At 43.7% G+C, this 22,278-nt stretch overlaps 1 protein-coding gene across 5 annotated transcripts in view; it reads right to left on the bottom strand.

Annotated features, from left to right (window-relative positions):
• Positions 1–11,537: 11,537 nt before the first annotated feature.
• LOC144818747 (uncharacterized) overlaps positions 11,538–22,278 on the bottom strand; it is a 289,911-nt gene continuing 279,170 nt past the window's right edge. For all 5 annotated transcript variants that reach the window (XM_078676453.1, XM_078676450.1, XM_078676452.1 and 2 more), the window contains one exon: positions 11,538–13,441. In XM_078676453.1, coding sequence (XP_078532579.1) covers positions 12,771–13,441 — 671 coding nt within the window. In that variant the 3' untranslated portion in view covers positions 11,538–12,770. The remainder of the gene's footprint in view (positions 13,442–22,278) is intronic.

The raw sequence follows: 22,278 nt of genomic DNA, 5'->3' as shown, positions 1-22,278 counted from the left end.
ACAAAGACGAGCCTCCCCATTGGCCTTACGAGCCATCACGACTGGGGAGACCCATAGAGAAGCTTCAACTTCTTCAATTATCCCACTGGCAACAAGCTTGTCTAATTCAACTTTCATGTTATCCCTAACAGCCATGGGAACATTTCTAACTTTGGCATCTTTTGGAATAGCATGCTCTTTCAATCTAATCTCATGAACATAATTCTTTAAGCACTCAAGTTCATTCTTAAAGACATCAGAAAACGTGTCTAGTAAGTTGTTACAATCAATTTCAACTGAATTGACAGAGGGTCAATCTCTTAAACAGACCATAGGTTTAGCATTAGGATCCAGAAAAAGAAAAAGATCACGTTGATGTATCCAGCTTATCAACAAGTCCCCTTTGATTGAAACATACATTTTTCCAGAGATGATCATGTCCTTAAATTCTGTAGACCCAAAAAATATTCAGCTAATTTTACTGGTTCACCACCATACCCTCTAGGCTTTATATCTGGCTTTAACAACTTCACATTATTCTTAAGTTTTGTTTCATAAAATGTAAATGGTATCAACGTGATCTTTGCCCCAGTCAAAAAGCATAAAACTTCTTTATCATTCACCAATACTTTTTCAAGTGGTCCATCAAGTTTCTCAACACAGTTTTCTAAAATAACTATTTCTTCCACATACTCTTCATCATTCCATTCGACCGCTCTAACTTTGCTCTTGCTTGATGTGCTTGATCTACAACACTTAAAAGCGTGTCCTTTCCTGCCACAAACCTTACACGTAGCTTTCCATCTGGGACATAATTTGTTATTGCCAAGTGTCCAGCATCTCCACACCGAAAACACTTTGCTACAAAGTTTTTATTTGTAAACCTGCTTTGTGTACTATACTTTGTGTTGGATGAATTAGATTTTTGAAACTTGTCCTTGTCTACAACTTTTACTCTAGCATCAGCAATTTTATTTGTGGCTAAGGCATCTTTCTTTATCACCTCCATACAAGCCTTTGAATGTTCAGAAGTTTTTGCCATAGTTAACACCTCATGTAAAGATGGATTATTCTTCTCCCACATAGACTCTTTGGCTTTTTCCTAACATGAACTAATCTCTAAGACGTTCATCAGAGGAAGATCCAAAACTGCATGTAGAATCCAATTTACGAAGAATAGTAATATATTGTTCAACAGTCTCACCTTCATGTTGCATCCTTCTTCCAAAGTGATACCTTTCCAAAACCATACTTAATTTTGGCAGATAATGAATATCAAGTTTTTTATAGCAATTTCATACTCATTTAAATATGCCACAATATCTTCTGTAAGTTCTGGGAGATGCTCATACACCTCTTGACCCTAGAACCCAAGGCAATGTAACAAAAGAGATGTTTTCCTCTCTGCACTTAAATTGGCACCACACACTTTCGCATAATGAGTAAACACTTTCTTCCATTTAGACCACTTTAACGGTGGATCCCCTGGTGAATTTAAGAAAAGAAAAATGGAAGGTGTAGGAAATTATTGCATAGCCATAGTGGTAAACACAACTAACGAAAATGAGAGAACACTAAATTAATAATAGAAGATAAGTCTTAAAAGCTGTGTGCACGTCACCGTGCTATAAACTAGATACAGGTTGCACTTTAAATGGTGTACGCAACAAAAAAAAGACATGAAATTGTTGTAGGCTGAATTAAAAAAAACAGGTGTGCGTATCACCGAAGACTTGAAACTGGATGACTCTTACTTGGTGTGTGCCAAGACATGAAATTGGTGCACGCTGAATATAAAACAGGTGTGCGTATTACCGAAAACTTGAAATTGGATGACTTTTACTTGGTGTGCGCATCACCGTGCTGTTACCTTGTCATGTCAAATGAAAGTGAATAGACGTGTGAGTACAAAGGGTTTAATTGGTGTGCGCGTCACCGCGCTGTCCTTTAAGTGATTTGCATGTCACTGCACTCTTTGTTAAGAGATGTGCGAGTCACAGCTCTGTAATCGTTCTTTGCAGATGAATTAATTGGTGTGTGCGTCACAGCGCTATCCTTTAATTTATCTGCACGTCAATGCACTCTCTGTTAATTGGTGTGTGCCTCACCGCGCTGTAAACGTTTGTTGCAATGAAGATGGAAAATAGAAGGAATTCCTTTCCTTCCTTTGGCAAAAGCGTGTAGATTTCCTCAACCAAGATGGCCGCAAACGTGATCACGCACGTTTCACTGACCATAAACCCGGAACCAAACACAGTGAGGCAAACGTGACCACGACGTCTCAGGGGGAATCACTTGAGTCGGAGTGAGGCTGTGCACGAGCAACCGGAGCGCGAGCTTAACAAAACGAGCAACCGGAGCGCAAGCTTAATAAAACGGAAGTATAGGTTTGACTGACGGAAATAATAATAATTTTTAAATAAATAAATAAAGTACTTGCTGTAAGAGTAACTGAGGCATCCGTGTTGAGGTCCTGTGTCCTTTTGTTGTGGAAACTCCGTCTTGATCCTCTCCTCGCTTTGACTGTCAAATTAGTTAAAACGTGGGTTGTTCCAAGTCGCCAGTGTAACAATGAAGATGCAGGCGGTAGTAGAGAAAACAAGAAGTATTTATTTCAGGTTTCCATATAAGTAGACCTCATCCACAGGAGCACTCCAAGAAGCAGCTGCTGAGATCACCATCTTCAGTTCAGTCTGCTTTAACCACCCCAATCTGCTAGGTTACAGAACCACAGGAAGAGATGATTCTATAACCTAGGCCACCACACGCCACAGAGCTACATTGCAGAAAGTTGTAAAAAGGGGCGTGGCCTCTCAACACCTCTCTGCAACGCAGCTCCCTGGCGCATACTGGAAGTACCTGGTGGGCTAGTTTGCCGCCATGTACCCTCAGGATTGAAGGGGCTTTAATCCCCCAATTTACAATGTGCCAGGGGGTGCGTTTGCACACTTGTAATGTCAGGCCCGGCCCCTCCCTTCACCACTGTGCATTAAATTGGGGGATTAATTCCTCTTGATTCCAGATGGTCCCTGGGGGCCAACTAGCCCACCAGGTACCTCCAGTAAGTGAAAAGAGGTGTCAAAAGGGGCATGGCCTCTGAACACCTCTCTGCAAATCAGCTCCCTGGCGCATACTGGAGGTACCTAGTGGGGTAGTTGGCACCCAGGAACCCTCAGGAGTCAAGGGGACTTAATCCCCCAACTTGAAACGCGCCATAGGGCGCGTTTGCACTTATCACATCAGGCCACGCCCCCTCCCTGCACCACTGTGCAAACGCACCCCCTGATGCGTTGTAAATTGGGGGATTAAGTCCCCTTGAGTCCTGAGGGTCCCTGAGGGCCAACTAGCCCACCAGCTACCTCCAGTAAATGCCACAGAGCTGCGTTGCAGAGTGGTGTAAAAAGGGGACATGGCCTTGGACCACCTCTGTGCAACGCAGCTCCCTGGCGCTTACTGGAGGTACCTGATGGTCTAGTTGGCCCCCAGGGACCCTCAGGATTCAAGGGGACTTAATCCCCCAACTTAAAATGCACCACAGGGCGCAATTGCACACTTGTCATGTCAGGCCACACCCCCTCCCTGCACCACTGTGCAAACGCACCCACTGGTGCGTTGTAAATTGGGGGATTAAGTCCCCTTGAGTCCTGAGGGTTCCTGGGGGCCAACTAGCCCACCAGCTACCTCCAGTAAGCGCCACAGAGCTGCATTGCGGAGATGTGTAAAAAGGGGCGTGGCCTCTCAACACCTCTCTGCAATGTAGCTCCCTGGCGTATACTGGAGGTACCTGGTGGGGTAGTTTGCCCTCAGGGACCCTCAGGATTGAAGGGGACTTAATCCCCTAATTTACAATGTGCCAGGGGGTGTATTTACACACTTGCTATGTCAGGCCCCGCCCCCTCCCTGCACCACTGTGCAAACGTGCCAAAATGCAAAAATTCAAAGAAATCTTGGTTTTGGCCCTGGGGGTCCTTCTTGGACCCCCTGAGCGGGCCTAGGGGGTCAGGGTGTTTCTACCCCTCCCTCTTCTCTTGATTTATACCTTTGTTTCTCTGTTTTATGGTGAATCAGGGAGGGGACGTGGTCTGATGTGAGAAGTGTGCAAACGCACGCTGTGGCACATTTTAAGTTGGGGGATTAATTCCTCTTGAGTCCTGATGGTCCCTGGGGGCCAACTAGCCCACCAGGTATCTCCAGTAAGCGCCACAGAGCTGTGTCGCAGAGCGGTGTAAAAAGGGGTGTGGCCTCTCAACACCTCTCCGCAAAGCAGCTCCCTGACGTATACTGGAGGTACCTGGTGGGGTAGTTCGCCCCCAGGGACCCTCAGGATTGAAGGGGAATGAATCCCTCTATGTACAATGTGGTAGGGGGTGCATTTGCACACCTGCTATGTCAGGCCCCGCCCCCTCCCTGCACCACTGTGCAAACGTGCCAAAATGTAAAAAATCTAAAAAATCTTGGTTTTGGCAGGCCTAGGAGGTCAGGGTGTTTCTACCACCCCCTCTTCTCTTGATTTATACCTTTGTTTCTCTGTTTTATGGTGACTCAGGGAGGGGACGTGGTCTGATGTGAAAAGTGTGCAAACGTGCCCTGTGGCACGTTTTAAGTTGGGGGATTAATTCCTCTTGAGTCCTGATGGTCCATGGGGGCCAACTAGCCCACCAGGTATCTCCAGTAAGCGCCACAGAGCTGTGTCACAGAGCGTTGTAAAAAGGGGTGTGGCCTCTCAACACCTCTCCGCAAAGCAGCTCCCTGACGTATACTGGAGGTACCTGGTGGGGTAGTTCACCCCAGGGACCCTCAGGATTGTAGGGGAATGAATCCCTCTATGTACAATGTGCCAGGGGGTGCATTTGCACACCTGCTATGTCAGGCCCCGCCCCCTCCCTGACCACTGTGCAAACGTGCCAATATGTAAAAAATCAAGAAAATCTTGGTTTTGGCCCTGGGGGTCCTTCTGGGACCCCCTGAGCGGGCCTAGGGGGTCAGGGTGTTTCTACCCCTCCCTCTTCTCTTGATTTATACCTTTGTTTCTCTGTTTTATGGTGACTCAGGGAGGGGACGTGGTCTGATGTGAGAAGTGTGCAAACGCGCCCTGTGGCACGTTTTAAGTTGGGGGATTAATTCCTCTTGAGTCCTGATGGTCCCTGGGGGCCAACTAGCCCACCAGGTATCTCCAGTAAGCGCCACAGAGCTGTGTCACAGAGCGTTGTAAAAAGGGGTGTGGCCTCTCAACACTTGTAAAAAGGGGTGTGGCCTCTCAACACCTCTCCGCAAAGCAGCTCCCTGACGTATACTGGAGGTACCTGGTGGGGTAGTTCGCCCCCAGGGACCCTCAGGATTGAAGGGGAATGAATCCCTCTATGTACAATGTGGTAGGGGGTGCATTTGCACACCTGCTATGTCAGGCCCCGCCCCCTCCCTGCACCACTGTGCAAACGTGCTAAAATGTAAAAAATCAAAAAAATCTTGGTTTTGGCCCTGGGGGTCCTTCTGGGACCCCCTGAGCAGGCCTAGGAGGTCAGGGTGTTTCTACCACCCCCTCTTCTCTTGATTTATACCTTTGTTTCTCTGTTTTATGGTGACTCAGGGAGGGGACGTGGTCTGATGTGAGAAGTGTGCAAACGCGCCCTGTGGCACGTTTTAAGTTGGGGGATTAATTCCTCTTGAGTCCTGATGGTCCCTGGGGGCCAACTAGCCCACCAGGTATCTCCAGTAAGCGCCACAGAGCTGTGTCACAGAGCGTTGTAAAAAGGGGTGTGGCCTCTCAACACTTGTAAAAAGGGGTGTGGCCTCTCAACACCTCTCCGCAAAGCAGCTCCCTGACGTATACTGGAGGTACCTGGTGGGGTAGTTCGCCCCCAGGGACCCTCAGGATTGAAGGGGAATGAATCCCTCTATGTACAATGTGCCAGGGGGTGCATTTGCACACCTGCTATGTCAGGGCCCACCCCCTCCCTGCACCACTGTGCAAACGTGCCGAAATAAAAAAAAAACGTATTTGGCCCTGGTGGGCCTTCTGGGACCCCCCTGAGCAGGCCTAGGGGGTCAGGATGTTTCTACCCTGTCCCCATCTCTTGTTTTATAGCTTTGTTTCTCTGTTTTCTGGCGACTCGCTTCTACCAAGCCACAAGATGGCTGCCAACACTTCTGGTTTGGAGTGTTGACAGCCAATCACAGTGAAGCTCGTACACGGGACTTAGGCTCCGCCCAGATATCAAACTTTTATTTTTCTAATTTCTCAGCAACTGCTGAACGGATTTACACCTTTTGCCTTTGTGCCAAATTTGGGGTAATTATGTTCAGTAGTTTCGGCTGTAGCCTTGCACAAAGTTTCCTATCGGAAAATTATTTTTTGACTCTTATTTTTTTAATTTCTCAAAAACTACTGAACGGATTTACACCATTTAAAAAATAGGTTGCTTTAAGAACCAAGCTCCACCTTTCTGCCAAATCTGAGGTAATTCAGTTCAGCATGTCGGGCTGTAGCTTGTCGCAAAATTTCATATGGAAATTAACATGGGGAAAACGCGTTTTGGGACTCCCCTTTTTTCTCAGCCCCCACTTGACGAATCACCCCCAAACTGTCAGGATAGAAGCTGACCTTTTTTTGGGGAGGAATTCAGAAAGATTCGTCAAACGACACCAAAGTTATTAGCAAATCAAAAAATGCTTTTCTTATGGAAACTAGGTTGTAACGATAACTACCTACTGGCGACCGCCAGTAGGTAATATATATGAAGATTCCAAGTATCCGCCAGAGGACGCCGTGCGCCTGCCTTTACGTGTTGGTGCCAGTACAGAAAAGGAAATTACAAAACAGTTATGGCTAGAATGAGGCAAGCACAAGCATTTTGGACTACCCGCTGTTCAATGAGCTCATATCTATAGCAGATATTAAAATTTAGGAAAAATCTGCTGGTGGAAGTTTTTCAACCAAATTGCACCTTTGCATGACTATATGTCATATTGTTTATAAATTTATAATTTGACATTTTTTAACGAGTATGGGCCCCACTAGTGGTGTTGGGACCGGCCAGCAGTGCAGTGGTCCCACACTGCAAATTAGGATGCGACTGCCACCGCGGCGATGGCAGTCCGTATCTTTGACATTGCGGTGATTGCTGCTGTAAGCAGCACCCGCCACACTGCCAAAGAGGCACATCGTGCATTACCATGCACAACATGGTAGGCACTGCGAGGTGCCTGCAACCTTGAGCTAGGCAATGTAGGGGGGTACCATAGATACCCCCAAGTGCAGCCCTCACCCCCCAGGAGGCTGCAACGGGCCCCCAAAGCAATTCCCGCCAGCCTTTCCACGGCGGCTTCGGTCCAGAAAAGCCGCCCATTTCCGACCGGCCGGCAATCGTAACGATTGCTGACCGGCTTAAAAGCGGCGGATGAACTTTCCGTCTGCCGCGGTACCCCCGCCATGGTAATTTGGCGGGGGGGGGGTAAATGATGTTGTGATGGCGGGCATATCGCCATCGCCGGCCGGGCGGTGGCGATCTGCCTGCCATCATAATGGGGCCCTCTGTATTTATGCCAGCATTGCAGTAATTAAATAGTGTATTGGTTTGGTACATTTTATATTCCCATTCAAGGAAGATTCCAATAATAAGGGAGATCGGGGTGGACATTTTCTCCTTAATTGGTACGTACACTTGCATGATAGTTATGTTTTTTTTTACAGATATGGAATTTGATAGTGTATGCAGATTTTTACCACCTGAAATATATATTTGCATGATTTTTATTGTTTGTGAATTTTAACGTGAAAGTTTTAAGATGCTAGCATTTGTATACACTTTTATGTTACTGAAGAGTAACAAATAAAGTTTTATTGATTGACCTCCAGAACTCTTTTAAAAGAAATTAAATTAATGGCCAGACAAAGGGCATTATACTAGTCCAGTCGAGATAAAATTAGTGCTGATACAACAGTTTTCCGAGAAGCCAAACATATGTAAGGAAACATTTTCCTGGGAATTTTCAGGATATGTGAACAAGATGACATAACAGAATTTACTTGTTTTGTAAAAGTAACAGAGTAGTCAAAGACTACACCCAGGTTTCTAGTGGATTTAACTGGAGCAGAAAGAGTACCTAATATCCAAGGACACCAAAAAGCATACCGGATTTTAGCTTTACCTCGGTCTTCTCAACATTCAGCTGCAGACAATTGTCAGCCATCCAAACACTGACTTTCCGCATACAGTTTTGCAGGGCAAAGAGAAGGGTTTGGAGCAATATGATTGCCAATCACTGTTGTTACCTACCTAATAAAAAAGATTGTAACAGCTGCAGAGCTTTCCTTTTGATCTCTAACTGGGCAATACTGGTCACTAACACTGAGTGACTCACAGTGTCAAACGCAGCAGAGAGATCTAATAATATAAGCACTGCTGAGCTGCCCTTATCCACAGTGCTTCTGTTATCATCGGTTACCGCTACAAGAGCGGACTCATGCTGTGACCACTTCTGAACCCAGTTTGTGACAGACCCAATAAACCATAACATTGCAGTTGACATTTCCACATTCAATGCCCTCTCTAAACGTGTTGCCAATAAAGGCAGTATAGAAATAGAGCAATACTTTTTTTTTAGCTCAATGGGATTGGCAGATGGTTTCTTAATAAGAGTAATTATCCTAGACTCCTGCCAAATACAAGGAAACAAGACAGACTCAAAAATCCATTAAATATCAGTGTAAAATTCTAAGTAATAATCTCAGAAAGTAGCAGTAGAATATGCAGCAGACAAGGGTCAGAAGACGAACAACATTTAGTCATCAGGCTGAACTGAATCATTTGTTGTTCTGTAAAGAGAGAACATTGTTCTAGCAATAAATTGCATTGATATCATGAGCATCTTTTACCTACCTGGGTGAATTCTTCATAGATTGTGCTGATCTTAGTTTGGCGGAAGCTTGCTAGTTCATCACAAAAAACCTGAGTGAATGTTTAGTAAAAGGAATTAGCCTGTCTCCAAAGAAACCTGACCACCGAATACAGCTCTTTAGCAGGATTTTTTTGCGTTACCTATTTTTAGCGTAAAGTATTTAGTTTTTTCTTCTATGATGGTATATGCATATTATGAAATCATTGGCGTATATTTCTCTTTCTGCCAAACTGTAAACTTTTCTTCAAATTTTTTCTTGTCGACGATATTTCAGTTTCAAGAGTCTGAGCGTGTCAGAAAACCAGGGACCCGCAAGAAACGTCTCCTAGTTCTAATCTCTCTAATTTGCGAGACAGAATTTAGTGCCTCAGTGACCCAACTCTTATAAGCCCTGCTTCCTCTACATCCAAATGCCAGTAAATAGGAACATTGACCAGCGCTGTACTAACAATTAAATTATTGAATTGATTCCATGCACGCATATGGCTGCCAGATGTGGTGGCTGTGAGAACATTACCTAATCTCAGAGTTTTGAGATAGATTAAAAGCAATAGTCATATGATCTGACCAAGTCAAAGGAAAAAATTCTTTAGGGCAAAGGTTTGAGAAATTTGTAAAAATGTCATCAAGTTGGTGCTCTGCTGAATGAGTCGAGGCATTTACCAATTGAGTAAAACCAAAACCTGACATGGTATCTATGACTGTAGCTGTATTTTTACTGTTAAAAAGTTCAAAACTGAAATTAAACTCTTCCAAATCAGTAAAATATAATTTGTCCAGTAATGTTCTAAAAGATGTCCTACATTAAATGCTAAGTCTGCTCGCCTCCCAGGAGGGCGACAAACTAAACCTTGTGACCTAGTAAAATCTGCATAGATAACAATTTTTGTTTTTTAACGGGCCTCAAAGCACCCTCAAGTAAGGGCCTCAACAGTGCAGCAAAATGTGTCACGAAAGCCCATGACAAGTCAGCCCTCTACTCTATTGATTTGGTCAAGTCTTTATATGATATGGCTTTTAGGAATCGATATGGCTGTTTCTGGACCAATTTTCAGTTACAAACATGATACCCAGACTGTGGGACAGAACACGCGTGAAATTCGAACATATTTCTTACTTCTCATCTGGCATTGATCAGACTAACTGACTGGCTTCCACTAACTTAGTATAAACCACAGAGGATACATCTAAAGAGGCAGAACTGATTAAATGTTCGAGCGACTTAAATCATCGTAGGAAAGAAGGGCCTAAAGAAATTACACTGAGGACAAGATTGCGAAAAGTGCAAAATGTAAAAGCATAAACTCAAAATTCATAAAATGATGACCTCATTAAGGGGTGACCACTTCAATATGGCCTCCAAAGTGGTATAAAGCAAGGCACCTCCAGAAATCGGCATTAAGTGCTTTACAAGGATACAAATAGCACAGCTGTACCCAGGAGCAGGTAACGGGAATAGACAATCACAATACAATGAGCCCTCTGAAGGACTTATGACTCAGCAAATACCCAGCACAGGGGGTGGCCTATGGCCATTATCTTAATCCCATTAAACTCTGGCAGATTATTTCCCTGAGCCTAGCTGGTATTGGATGCTGGGTGTAGCCTTTTACCTTGTCCTCAGTGCAGTCTACCCACTTGACATGGCCTCTGCCCATAACTTGTGGGGTTTAGGTAGAGGACATAGCCTTTGGCAATGCCCTGTACGTAGTATTCATGCTCTCAATGGAGGTATGATGCAGGCAATGGCTGGGCATTGGGAACAGAAGTAATCTTTGGCAAAATATCTTGCTCTGCCAGCTAATAACGGTTTGACTATCAGTGTGAAATTTGTTGTCAAGCTGACGAAAGCTTGAACATCCAAAGGTCTGTTCGCCTTGACAACATGGCTGCTTACCACTTGGGGTGCATGTACACATACTATACACATGCATGCACACTTACTATCTTCCTATGTATGATGGCAAGTGGCAATTTCCTTAGGAAATAATAGAAAAATGCATTTCCATAGTCCGCCAAAGATAGGTCCACCGTTTCTTTTGGAAAACGGCCTTATGTGTGGGTAACCCATACCTGATATAGTCATAATGATTCACTGTATCCAAATGAGCTCCTGCATTTGTATTGGTTTCTACACTGCTGCATGATTTGCAACACAGACTGCTTTGTAGTCCCATTTGTAGGGTGACCAATTTCTCCAGAGCAAATTTGTATTCAGTGGCAGAATGCACTCTGGTAGTTCTAATGTAGATGTTTCCATGTGCTCTACTGTAGTTGGGGAGAAAAGTACTGTTTATCTTTTTCACTTACGCAAAGGTCCTTGGACATACAATTCCACTTGTTCCTTCAAAAAACCTACACACACAATGAACAATGCACTTATTGCAATCCTGCAATGACCACACAACATCCATTTCTCCACCAACACGTTAAGCCATGCTTCCACAAGCAGACCCCTTTCAGCACCAATCTCAGAACAGTGCGACAAACCATAGTCCACAAAACGCACAACTCTAAACAGCTATGCCAATGACAGGTCAGGCTGTACTAATGCAGAGGTAAATGTGCTACTTTTAAATGTACGCATAACAATATGATGCACAATTGCTCTTTGACTTGCACTCTGCACATTTTGCCTTAATTATGAACACAAAATGAAATGTCATTGTACCTCTGGACTGCATTTATTAATGTATTCAATGTGAAAGCAGTAGATCAACCCACCATGTGTATTTAGCGTTTATTAGGGGATTGAAGGTAGTATGAAAGTTCTAGGTGGAGGAAGTTATTCCATTTAACAACTAAGTTAAATTGAATTTTGACACTGTACACGTGTTCACGTTTATAATGTCTTCATGGAGACATTTCAACTGGTTTAACCAGAAATTTGTGACAAGTTGGCTATTAAACTGCCAACTAGAGATATTTTGAAATTATCCTCCAATTTCCTTAGCAACAGCCATTTCTATACAATCGGATATGGACTGCTGCCCTGGTAACCTCAGAAGCGAGTTTACATCTTTGCAACATTCTGTTAAGTCTCATCTTTGTAACATTCTGTTAAGTCTCAACAGATCGTTCTCCAAAATGTTCCTACATATTGTCCTTTATTTTGGTAATTCAACATGATCACAGTGCATTTTTAAGAGGATATCCAATGTTTTAAGGCTGTCACATGATGCTACGCACTGTAGAAACGTTTGCAGTATTGCCCCTTTGGTATCGGATGGTCCGACTAATTTGAAATTCATTTTATTCATGGTGGAAGGATGCCTTCTTTCTGTGTCATCCTCCGACTCTGGGGTTAGCATTATGTGCCTGATATCCTTAACTACAACATATGTTCTATTATTTCCTTCTGGTTGTCAACTGAGCTTATTTTCACAATCTTAATACACACCTATGCATGTACATAAGCAATGAGTCCACAGAGTGTTCTTTCATATCTTCTGTCCTTGGTAATTTGTTGGCTGGTAAAGTAGCTTGCATAATGGATCTCGCTTTTTTTTAGCACTGCTACATCATTTGAAATGTTTAGTAGTTCATCTACTGAAGATGTAGATAATAGGGTCACATTATTTTTGACAGACTTTTTCTCCTCATCTTTTCAATGTTGAAATAGGACTTGCTTTTCATAAGAAAGCCCTTCATTGAGGTTGTTGTCAACCAGTTGGTACTTCTATCTTTAAATAGATAAGATCTGTGATACAAATGTTTCACATTCTTTTGCTGATCTGAACTCTTATTGTTAACTTCTCTAGTGCTATCTCCTACATGCTGTTATTCTAGCTCCTCAAGTTACAATTCATGTTTCGTAGTGCTGCTTGTAGTGTGATAACCATTATATTACTATTGTTTGATTGGTCATGTACTTTTCATGTAAAACTGTCCTCTCAAGTATGTTTTCTTCGATGTTGATTAAGGTCTCCTTTCCAAGTAAAGCTTCTTCCACATTCAGTGCATTTATATGGTCGTTCTCCAGTATGTATTCTTATATGTCCATTCAGATTATCTTTGCGACTGAATCTTTTGTTGCAGATATGACATGCATAAGGCTTTTCACCTGTATGTGTCCTAGAATGTGTCATAAGATTGGTCTTCCGAAAGAAGGTTTTATCACAGTCAGGACAAGCATATATCCTTTCACGTGAATGTGTTTCCATGTGTCGAAGAAGCTCTCTTTTCAACCGGCAGCTTTTATTACATTCAGGACATGTGTATTGTGACTGATTTTGCTGTGCGTTTGGCAGGAAACCAAGAAAACGTGTATTTCTCATATTACTTTCACATTCATTATATTTCTGAAATATCCCTATTTTAGGCCTTCGTTGCTGTAACCTGAAATGTTCAGACTTGCTGAAGTCACCCTTATATTGGGCAGCTTTTTCTTGTTTTAGTTGCACATAACTTTCTGACCATGGGTGGTTTTTAGTGTTGTTTCCCTTGTGGTAGTTCTGCAGAGTCTGAATGTTTGTCTTCCCAGATGAAGCTTTGCAGGGTTGGTTCTTGTTAGTAAACTGTACAGATGCAATACTTTTCCTTTGTCTGTTCATAACTTCATGGCCTGTTGGGTTGAAATAAAACGTGTTAATATTCAATTTATGAAAAATGCCTCTTGAAACAACAGTTTATTTCAAATTATTATTCTCAGGATTATTCACAGGGGTTGTATGAAAAACAACACCTTTGGTAAAACTGCTCAGTATGTCAATGCATATACGCATATATTGCAGAGATCTTTGTGCAACAAACATTTCTCTATTTTAGATTGTGGCAAGGATGACTTAGCTGTTCATCCCACAGTTAATACAATGTTTAACAATCAGCGGTTGCAATATCAAATCTCTTCTAAAATCTTTGAAACCTTGGTGATTTTGTAGCACTAAATATTAGGAACATGGAACGCCTAGTATGGGCAAACATCTGTTGTGCCAGATGACCTAGCCAGATGAGCCAATTACGTGGTAGTTATCAATTTCACAATGTTAGTAGCAACAATGCAACATTTGTGCTTCTACTGAATAGGCAAGGATGATTAAATAATTATAATAATGTACATTTGTGTACTTATTTTAGTATGAACATATTTGTACTTATAATTGTACTTAGGGTTTTAATTTGAATAAGCTAAATTTAATACCCATGGTAAAATGGCCTTTTGTTAAAGATGGTTTATGTAAATGTTCAATCTTGAGTTTGCTGATGTTTACATACTAGACAGTAAACAAACACAGAACACAGAAAAGGAGATAACAGAAGTGTGTTTGGCATGGAGTGTGGCATCGTGTTTTAAATAATCCTATTTGCCTGTTAAATAATTTCAAAATCCAGATTCCAGCAGCTCTGCACTTAGATAATAAGTAAAACGTTGAGGGTAATTGAGCTCAGTCTGTAGAGATCTTGTTAGCAGCTAATCCCTCGACAATGGTACTAAATAGCATATTTCTGTGCAATGGCCTACAAACTTTATACCATGGCTTTTCATGGGTATTTCTTTGAACAAAACACATTTCACTCAAAAGAGGATACAAGTAAATAATTTCTTGCTGGGAGGTAAAATCACATGCAAGGTGTCTCATGATTATTCAGGATTTGTCTTACCATGTAAATACATTGCAACATGAGATTTGAGGGGCAGCAAACTGTGTTTTTCTTGTCAATGTTGCTGCACTGTTGTTATAAATGGATAAAGGTGCATTTCTTTGAGCATTTACAGTTACTCAATACAGTGTGTTACTCTGCCCCATTTACTTTTACTGGTTGATCTATCTATCGATAGACATATATAGTTTATATGGGGATGTACAGAGCGATATGTAGTAATTACTACCATTGCTCAGTGTGAAAAAGGCCTCTTGTGAGTCATAATGCCCCTCCCTCAACATTTGTAATAAATAGCATATTATACTCTGCACATATGGTTTATGCCATGGTATCTTTTCCCAAACCAGCATTAAAAGGATTACATATGTGCAGTGTAGTAAACTCACATTGAAGAGGCCGTGTGACTATTAAGGGAGCTATTTTAGGCACTCTGGGAGGCAAAAAGTCAAAGTTGACTTCTAAACTACAGCAATATATGTGTAAATGTGCATTTATTAATGCAATTGCTCTAATTAATGTGTTATTTGGCCACGTCTATTTCCACTGCAATGATTATCTATATATTCACACACATACACATTCACTGAAAAAAACAAAAGGTTACAGGGGCGTTATAGTTAGAAAATATAATTTAAAAAACCTTAGAAATTCACTGAAAAAAAAGATTACAGGGATGTATAGTTATGCTCAGATTTCACTCATACAAAACCAGTGAAATTCAAACTCTACAGCTATAGAAATTACGCCCCACAATGCACTGCTTATGAACTCACATATTACATCATTAATGACATGGTCGGTGACATCACTGATTACATCTCAAATGCCATCACTGATGACATCATCCAGTGAGTGTAAGTCTTTTCTAAGAATTTATGATTGTTAAACATATAAACTTAAACTACTACAAAAGTTAAATTTGTATAGTAGGTGTGCTACTACTTTTAAGATCTATTATGTGAGTGGCTGAATCACTGTGTGTGTCGTTTGTGACTGGCTGTATGGGTTTGTAAGTGGGGGTGTGATTGGTTGTATGGGTGCAAGAGTGGTTGTGTGGGTGTGCGAGTAGTTGTACAGGTTTGTAAGTGGATGTGCAATTGGCTTTATGGGTGTGTGAGGGTCGTATGGATGTGTAACAGGGAATATGGGTGGTTGTGGGGGTGTGGGTGGCTGTGGGGGTGTGAGTCGTTGTAGGGGTGTGAGTGGTTGTAGGGGTGGGGGTGGTTGTAGGGGTGTGTGAGTAGTTGTATGGGTTTGTAAGTGGGTGTTTGAGTGGTTTAATTGGTGTGAGACTGGGTGTGTGAGTATCTGTGTAGGTGAGTGAGTGGGTGCCTGAGTTCCTGAATGGACGAGCGAGTGGGTAAATCAGTGTGTATGTGAGTGAGTGTGTGTGTGTGTAAGTGCCTGTATGGATGAGTGTCTGCATGTTGGGCAGTGAAAGAGATGAAACCTCTTTAACAGCTCCCACCTGCTGGAACCGGAGTGTATGTTTTTGCTTGATGGGAGCTGTCAGATCCTTCCAAGCAAAGCAAACAGCTATGTCCCAGGGGTGGGCATCCCGGGACATAAGAGAAGACAGCCCTGTGGGGTGGTGGTCCCCAGGGCAATATATGGCTCCAGGAGGGGGTAACGCAGCCCTCCGCCTTTTTTTTCACCGGCGGGCCCCAGGGAGGTTGTGGTCCCTAGGGCCATATATGGCCTAGGAGATGGAGACGCGCGGACGCTCTCCCACTTCAAAACCCTTTCTGGTTGAAGGGTTGGCAGCCAACCAGAGCTCTGCAAATCTATGCACGAGCACACCGTTATTTATGAAGTTGTGGCAATCAGATATACAGATTTGGATTTCCTTCAATATGTAGTAAACTACTAAACGGATTTACATCAAATTACTAAAAGCACAATCAGCGGACCAAAAGATAGCTTTCTTCCAAATTTGGTGTAATTTCGTCCATTGTTTGGGCTACAGTCGTGTCTAAAGATTCTACGGGAATTAACATGTGAAACACACTTTTTCTGACACCCCCCCTTTTATCTCAGCCCATGCTTGACAGATCACCCCGAAACTTTTCGTATGCAACGAGAATTACCGGAAGGCTTTTAAAACAAATTCATGGAGATTCATCAAATGGGGCCAAAGATATAGGCAAGTCAGAAACGATTTTCTTACGAAAACATGGTCCTAACTAGAAGTATCTACTGGCACCCGCCAGTAGGATGGAGATATATACCGTCTTAGCTCGCTCTGAAGCGGTCGCTCCCCACGCTCCCTGACCTCCAGAATTTACAGCGCTACACTCCTCCCTGCAGCTTGGTATCGTAGCGCTTGGTGCTAATTACTAGCTGAGCTTGCATTGCCTGAATTCATTCTCGTAGCGCCTGGCATCGTAGCGCTTGCTGCTTACTGTTAATTGTTGGTTATTGCTTATTGTACTTTGCTCAATAGCTTGTAATATTCATTGCTAGACTGCTCGCATCGCCTGCATTTGTGCCTGATTGTGCCGCTTCCACTGCCCAGATCATAGCGCTATCCCGGCTGTGCCCCTGTTTCGCTTTCTATTTGTGCTGCCATTTTGTTGTGGTGATTCCTGGCCAGTCTCTCCTCCCCGCTCCCACCTGACCCTCCCTCGCTCCGCCCCCCCTCCACTATCCACTTATGACAGATGCTTTTGCGCGCAGCGTTCACGAGCAGCGGACGCGCCCCATGCACGCCGAAGGTGCGCCAAAGGTAAGCCCGTCTACGCCCGTCCACGCCTGGACCGCGCCCAGTGCCAGACCCCCTGTTCCCTGCAATTCCCTTTCCACCCACATTACCTACGACTCCGCAACCCTCTCAGCACTCAACCCCGGCCGACTCCCAAACTGCTACCAAGCCGCCCCAGGACACACCCATGGACCCTTCACCTGCCACTCCTGCAAGTTCGACTGCATCAGAACCCACGCCAAACCCACAATCTCCAAACAGAGCTCCGACACTAACCACCTAAAGTGCATCCTGCTCAACACACGCTCAGTCCACAGACACTCCATCGAACTCTGGAACCTACTCGACACTACATCGCCCGACGTCGCCTTCCTTACAGAAACATGGATGAACGCCTCATTAGCCCCTGATATCGCCATAGCCATCCCGGACACCTACAAGATCATCCGAAAAGATCGCACCAACCAAACAGGAGGAGGCATCGCCATTGTCCATAAGAACACCATCCACATCACAACCAGTTCCGACGATAACCTCGCTACCGCCGAACACCTTCACTTCCAGATTCACACCGACCCCAAAACCACACTCAGAGGCACCCTCATCTACAGACCCCCAGGACCCCGCACACAATTCAGCGAAGACATCGCTGACTTCATCAGCCCTCTTGCCCTCCCATTCGAGAACTACATTCCACTGGGAGACCTCAACTTTCTCCTGGAAAAGAAAAACGACAACAACACCACCACCCTCCTGGTCAACCTGGCCAATCTCGGACTCAAACAACTTGTTGACACCCCCACCCACCTTGCCGGACACACGCTCGACCCTATCTTCACCTCCAGCAAGCACATCTCCTTCGATCACACCACAGCTCTCCATTGGACGGACCACAGGTGCGTTCACTTCAACTACATAAAGTCCATGACCCACAACCCCCCACAACCTATTCCCCGAAGAAATTGGAACAAAATCACCACCGACCAACTCTTCACATCGCTTCACCAAAACCCCCCTGCCATTTCAGCGGACCCTAACCAAGCAGCCACAAACCTCACTCAGTGGATCATCCAGAGCGCTGACGAACTAGCACCCTTGAAAAACCATCTAATCAAGCATGGTAGCAAAAAAGCCCCCTGGTTCAACGATGACCTTAAAAAATCCAAAAAGTTCTGTCGTACTCTCGAGAAAACCTGGAGAAAAAACCCAACCACTGACAACCTAGCCACCTTCAAGAACGCCACCCGCAAACACCATCAACTGATCCGATCCACCAAGAAATCAGCTTTCAAGGATCGACTTGACAACAATGCCCAAAATAGCAAGGAACTATTCAACATCGTCAAAGAATTCACTAACCCCTCCACCGGAACTAACGACATCACTCCCTCCCAAGACCTCTGCGACTCTCTAGCCTCGTTCTTCCACAACAAAATCGCCGAAATACATAACAGCTTTGAAAACCAGTCCGAACACCAGTCCACTCCACCCACCTCCGAACCAAAACCACACTCCAACAACCTCTGCGCCTGGAACCCTATCACCACCCAAGACACCATCCACCTGATGAACTCCATCCACTCAGGATCACCAATCGACCCATGTCCCCACCACATTTTCAACAAAGCAGACTCCATCATCGCACCCCATCTCCGCGATGTCATTAACTGCTCCCTCAACTCCGCCACCTTCCCGGAAAACTGGAAACATGCCGAACTCAGCGCCCTTCTGAAGAAACCCACGGCAGACCCAACCGAACTTAAGAACTACCGCCCCATCTCGCTCCTCCCATTCCCTGCCAAAGTCATCGAGAAAGCCGTCAACAGTCAGCTCGCCACCTTCCTCGAATCCAACAAATCCCTCGACCCTTCACAGTCCGGCTTCCGAGCCAAACACAGCACTGAGATCGCCATCATCGCAGCAACAGACGACATTCAAACTCTACTGGACAACGGAGAAACAGCTGCCCTCATCCTACTTGACCTCTCCGCAGCCTTCGACACAGTCTGTCATAGCACCCTCATTCAACGCCTCAGCAACGTCGGAATACAAGGAAAAGCACTGGACTGGATCATCTCGTTTCTCACCGGAAGAACACAGAGAGTCCGCCTCCCCCCTTTCAAATCTGAGGCCACCGAAGTCATCTGCGGCGTACCACAAGGATCATCACTCAGTCCCACCCTCTTCAACGTATACATGAGTCCCCTCGCCTCCATCGCACGCCAACACAACCTCTACATCATCTCATACGCAAACGACACTCAGCTGATCCTCTCCCTCACCAAAGACCCAAACACCGTCAAAACCAACTTACACGAAGGAATGAAAGAAGTAGCCGAGTGGATGAAGATCAGCCGTTTAAAACTAAATTAGGACAAAACAGAAGTCCTCATCCTAGGGCCATCCCCCTCTGCCTGGGACGACTCATGGTGGCCTCCAGCCCTCGGAACCGCACCCATACCTACTGACCATGCACGTAACCTGGGCTTCATCCTGGACTCCTCCCTCTCGATGACCAGACAAGTCAACGCCGTCTCATCATCCTGCTTCAACATCCTACGAATGCTCAAAAAAATCTTCTGTTGGATCCCCACCGAAACAAGAAAGACGATCACCCACGCACTGGTCACAAGCCGACTGGATTACGGAAACACCCTCTACGCCGGAACCACAGCCAAGTTACAGAAAAAACTCCAACGCATCCAAAACGCCTCAGCCAGACTCATTCTGGATATCCCTCGGCAAGCTCACATTTCCGGCCACCTGAAAGACCTCCATTGGCTCCCTGTCAACAAGAGAATAACGTTCCGTCTCCTCACCCACGCACACAAAGCCCTCTACGACCTAGGACCCGAATGCCTCAACACGCGTCTATCCTTCTACACCCCCTCCCGACAACTACGATCGTCCAATCAAGCCCTCGCCGCAATTCCGCGCATCCACAGATCCACCATGGGGGGAAGATCCTTCTCCTACTTAGCGGCCAAAACCTGGAACTCTCTCCCTACCCACCTCCGCCTTACACAGAACCACCTCTCCTTCAGAAAACAACTGAAAACTTGGTTATTCGACAAGTAAAAACACCTCCCTCCCCCAAGCGCCTTGAGACCCTCTGGGTGAGTAGTGCGCTATATAAATATTGGAACTTGAACTATATATATATATATATATATATATATATATATATATATATATATATATATATATATATATATATATATATATATATATATATATATATATATATATATATATATATTCACTGAAAAAACCATAGGTTATAGACCATATATAGTTAGGAATTAGCATTTACAAAACCTTGAAAATTCACTGAAAAAACCATAGGTTATAGACCATATATAGTTAGGAATTAGCATTTAAAAAACCTTATTTTACTCACACAAAACCATTGAAATTCCATATATAGTTAGTTGTACTAACTATATATCGCGCACCCGCAATCCACTGCTGATCATGTCACATATTACATCATTCATGACATGGTCAGTGACATCACTGATGACATCACTGATGACATCTCAAATGACATCACTGATGACATCACTGATGACTACATCCAGTGACTGTATAATTCTGTAAAGTTAAAATATGTCTTACATATTGAAGAATGAGTGGATGTATAAGTGTCTTGATGAAGGATTTAGTAGGGGCATGACTGACTGTATGAGTGACTGATTAAATGTGTCTCACTGAGTGCATGGGTTAGTGACTAAACTGTCTTAATTTGTGCATCATTATGTCTGTTGTTCTGTAAACTGCTGCATGTGTTGATCAGTAGCTATATGATTAACTATATGGGTTATTGATTGGTTGCCCAAGCATTTGTATGGGAGACTGAGTGTGTGTGTGGGTGGCTGGGAGGTGTATGACTCTCTGCATAGATGTGTGAGCAGTTGATTGACTAGATGTATGGGTTCAAAAGTGCATGTGGAAACAGCTGTATGGGCGGTTGACTGTGTGCATGAGTGTATTGGTGAGTGAATGGATATCTCAGTGCTATATGTCAAAGTAAGTACATATGTAAAATACAGTACATGTGAGCGTTGACATATATAAATAACTGTGCATAAGAGCCAGTGAATGTGTGAGTGGCTGTATGGATCATTGTGAACTTGTATCCAGGATTGTATAAGTGAGTAAATATGTTTTAGTATATGTTTGAATAAGTAAGGTGTGTATAACTGTATAGTTGAGGAAATGGAGGTGTGATTGATTCTTTGCATGACTGACTAAGTGTCTGAGTAACTCCATGGATGAGTGACAGTCTATGAGTGTCTGTTTACACTGAGTGTATCTAAGGTTATATTAGAGTCTGAAGAGGTTCATCGTATTATCACATGAATGATGTCATCAGTGATGTGATCAGTAATGTCAAATGAGATGTCATCAGTGATGTCATCAGTGATGTCATTTGAGATGTCATCAGTGATGTCATTTGAGATGTCATAAGTGATGTCATCAGTGATGTCATTTGAGATGTCATCAGTGATGTCATTTGAGATGTCATCAGTGATGTCATCAGTGATGTCACTGACCATGTCATGAATGATGTAATATGTGACATGATCAGCAGTGGATTTCGGGTGCGCGATATATAGTTAGTACAACTAACTATATATGGAATTTCAATGGTTTTGTGTGAGTAAAATAAGGTTTTTTAAATGCTAATTCCTAACTATATATGGTCTATAACCTATGGTTTTTTCAGTGAATTTTCAAGGTTTTGTAAATGCTAATTCCTAACTATATATGGTCTATAACCTATGGTTTTTTCAGTGAATTTCATTGGTTTTTTAAAAGCTAATATCTGTAGCTGTAAAATGTATTCTTCTTTAAATCCAAAAATTTATTTTATATGTTTATTAATAATTTTTTTTTTAAATATTTTTTTTGTTCGCTCCCGGTTCGCGAACCGGGAAGCTTCCCGTTAGCTCATCTTGATGCCGCGACCCAGTCCGCGAACCGGTAAACGTTCCGTTTGCGCAACTGCCGTGTTAGAAATCAACATCGTGACGCGTCGCGGAAGCGCGACGTATCACGTTGTCGCGTAATGCGTCTTATGACGCGCCGCGTTA

This window comes from Lissotriton helveticus, chromosome 2_1, assembly GCF_964261635.1.
Source record: "Lissotriton helveticus chromosome 2_1, aLisHel1.1, whole genome shotgun sequence".
Taxonomy (NCBI): domain Eukaryota; kingdom Metazoa; phylum Chordata; class Amphibia; order Caudata; family Salamandridae; genus Lissotriton; species Lissotriton helveticus.
Note: the sequence above shows the minus strand (reverse complement) of the source record. Positions and strands in the feature narration are given on the sequence as shown.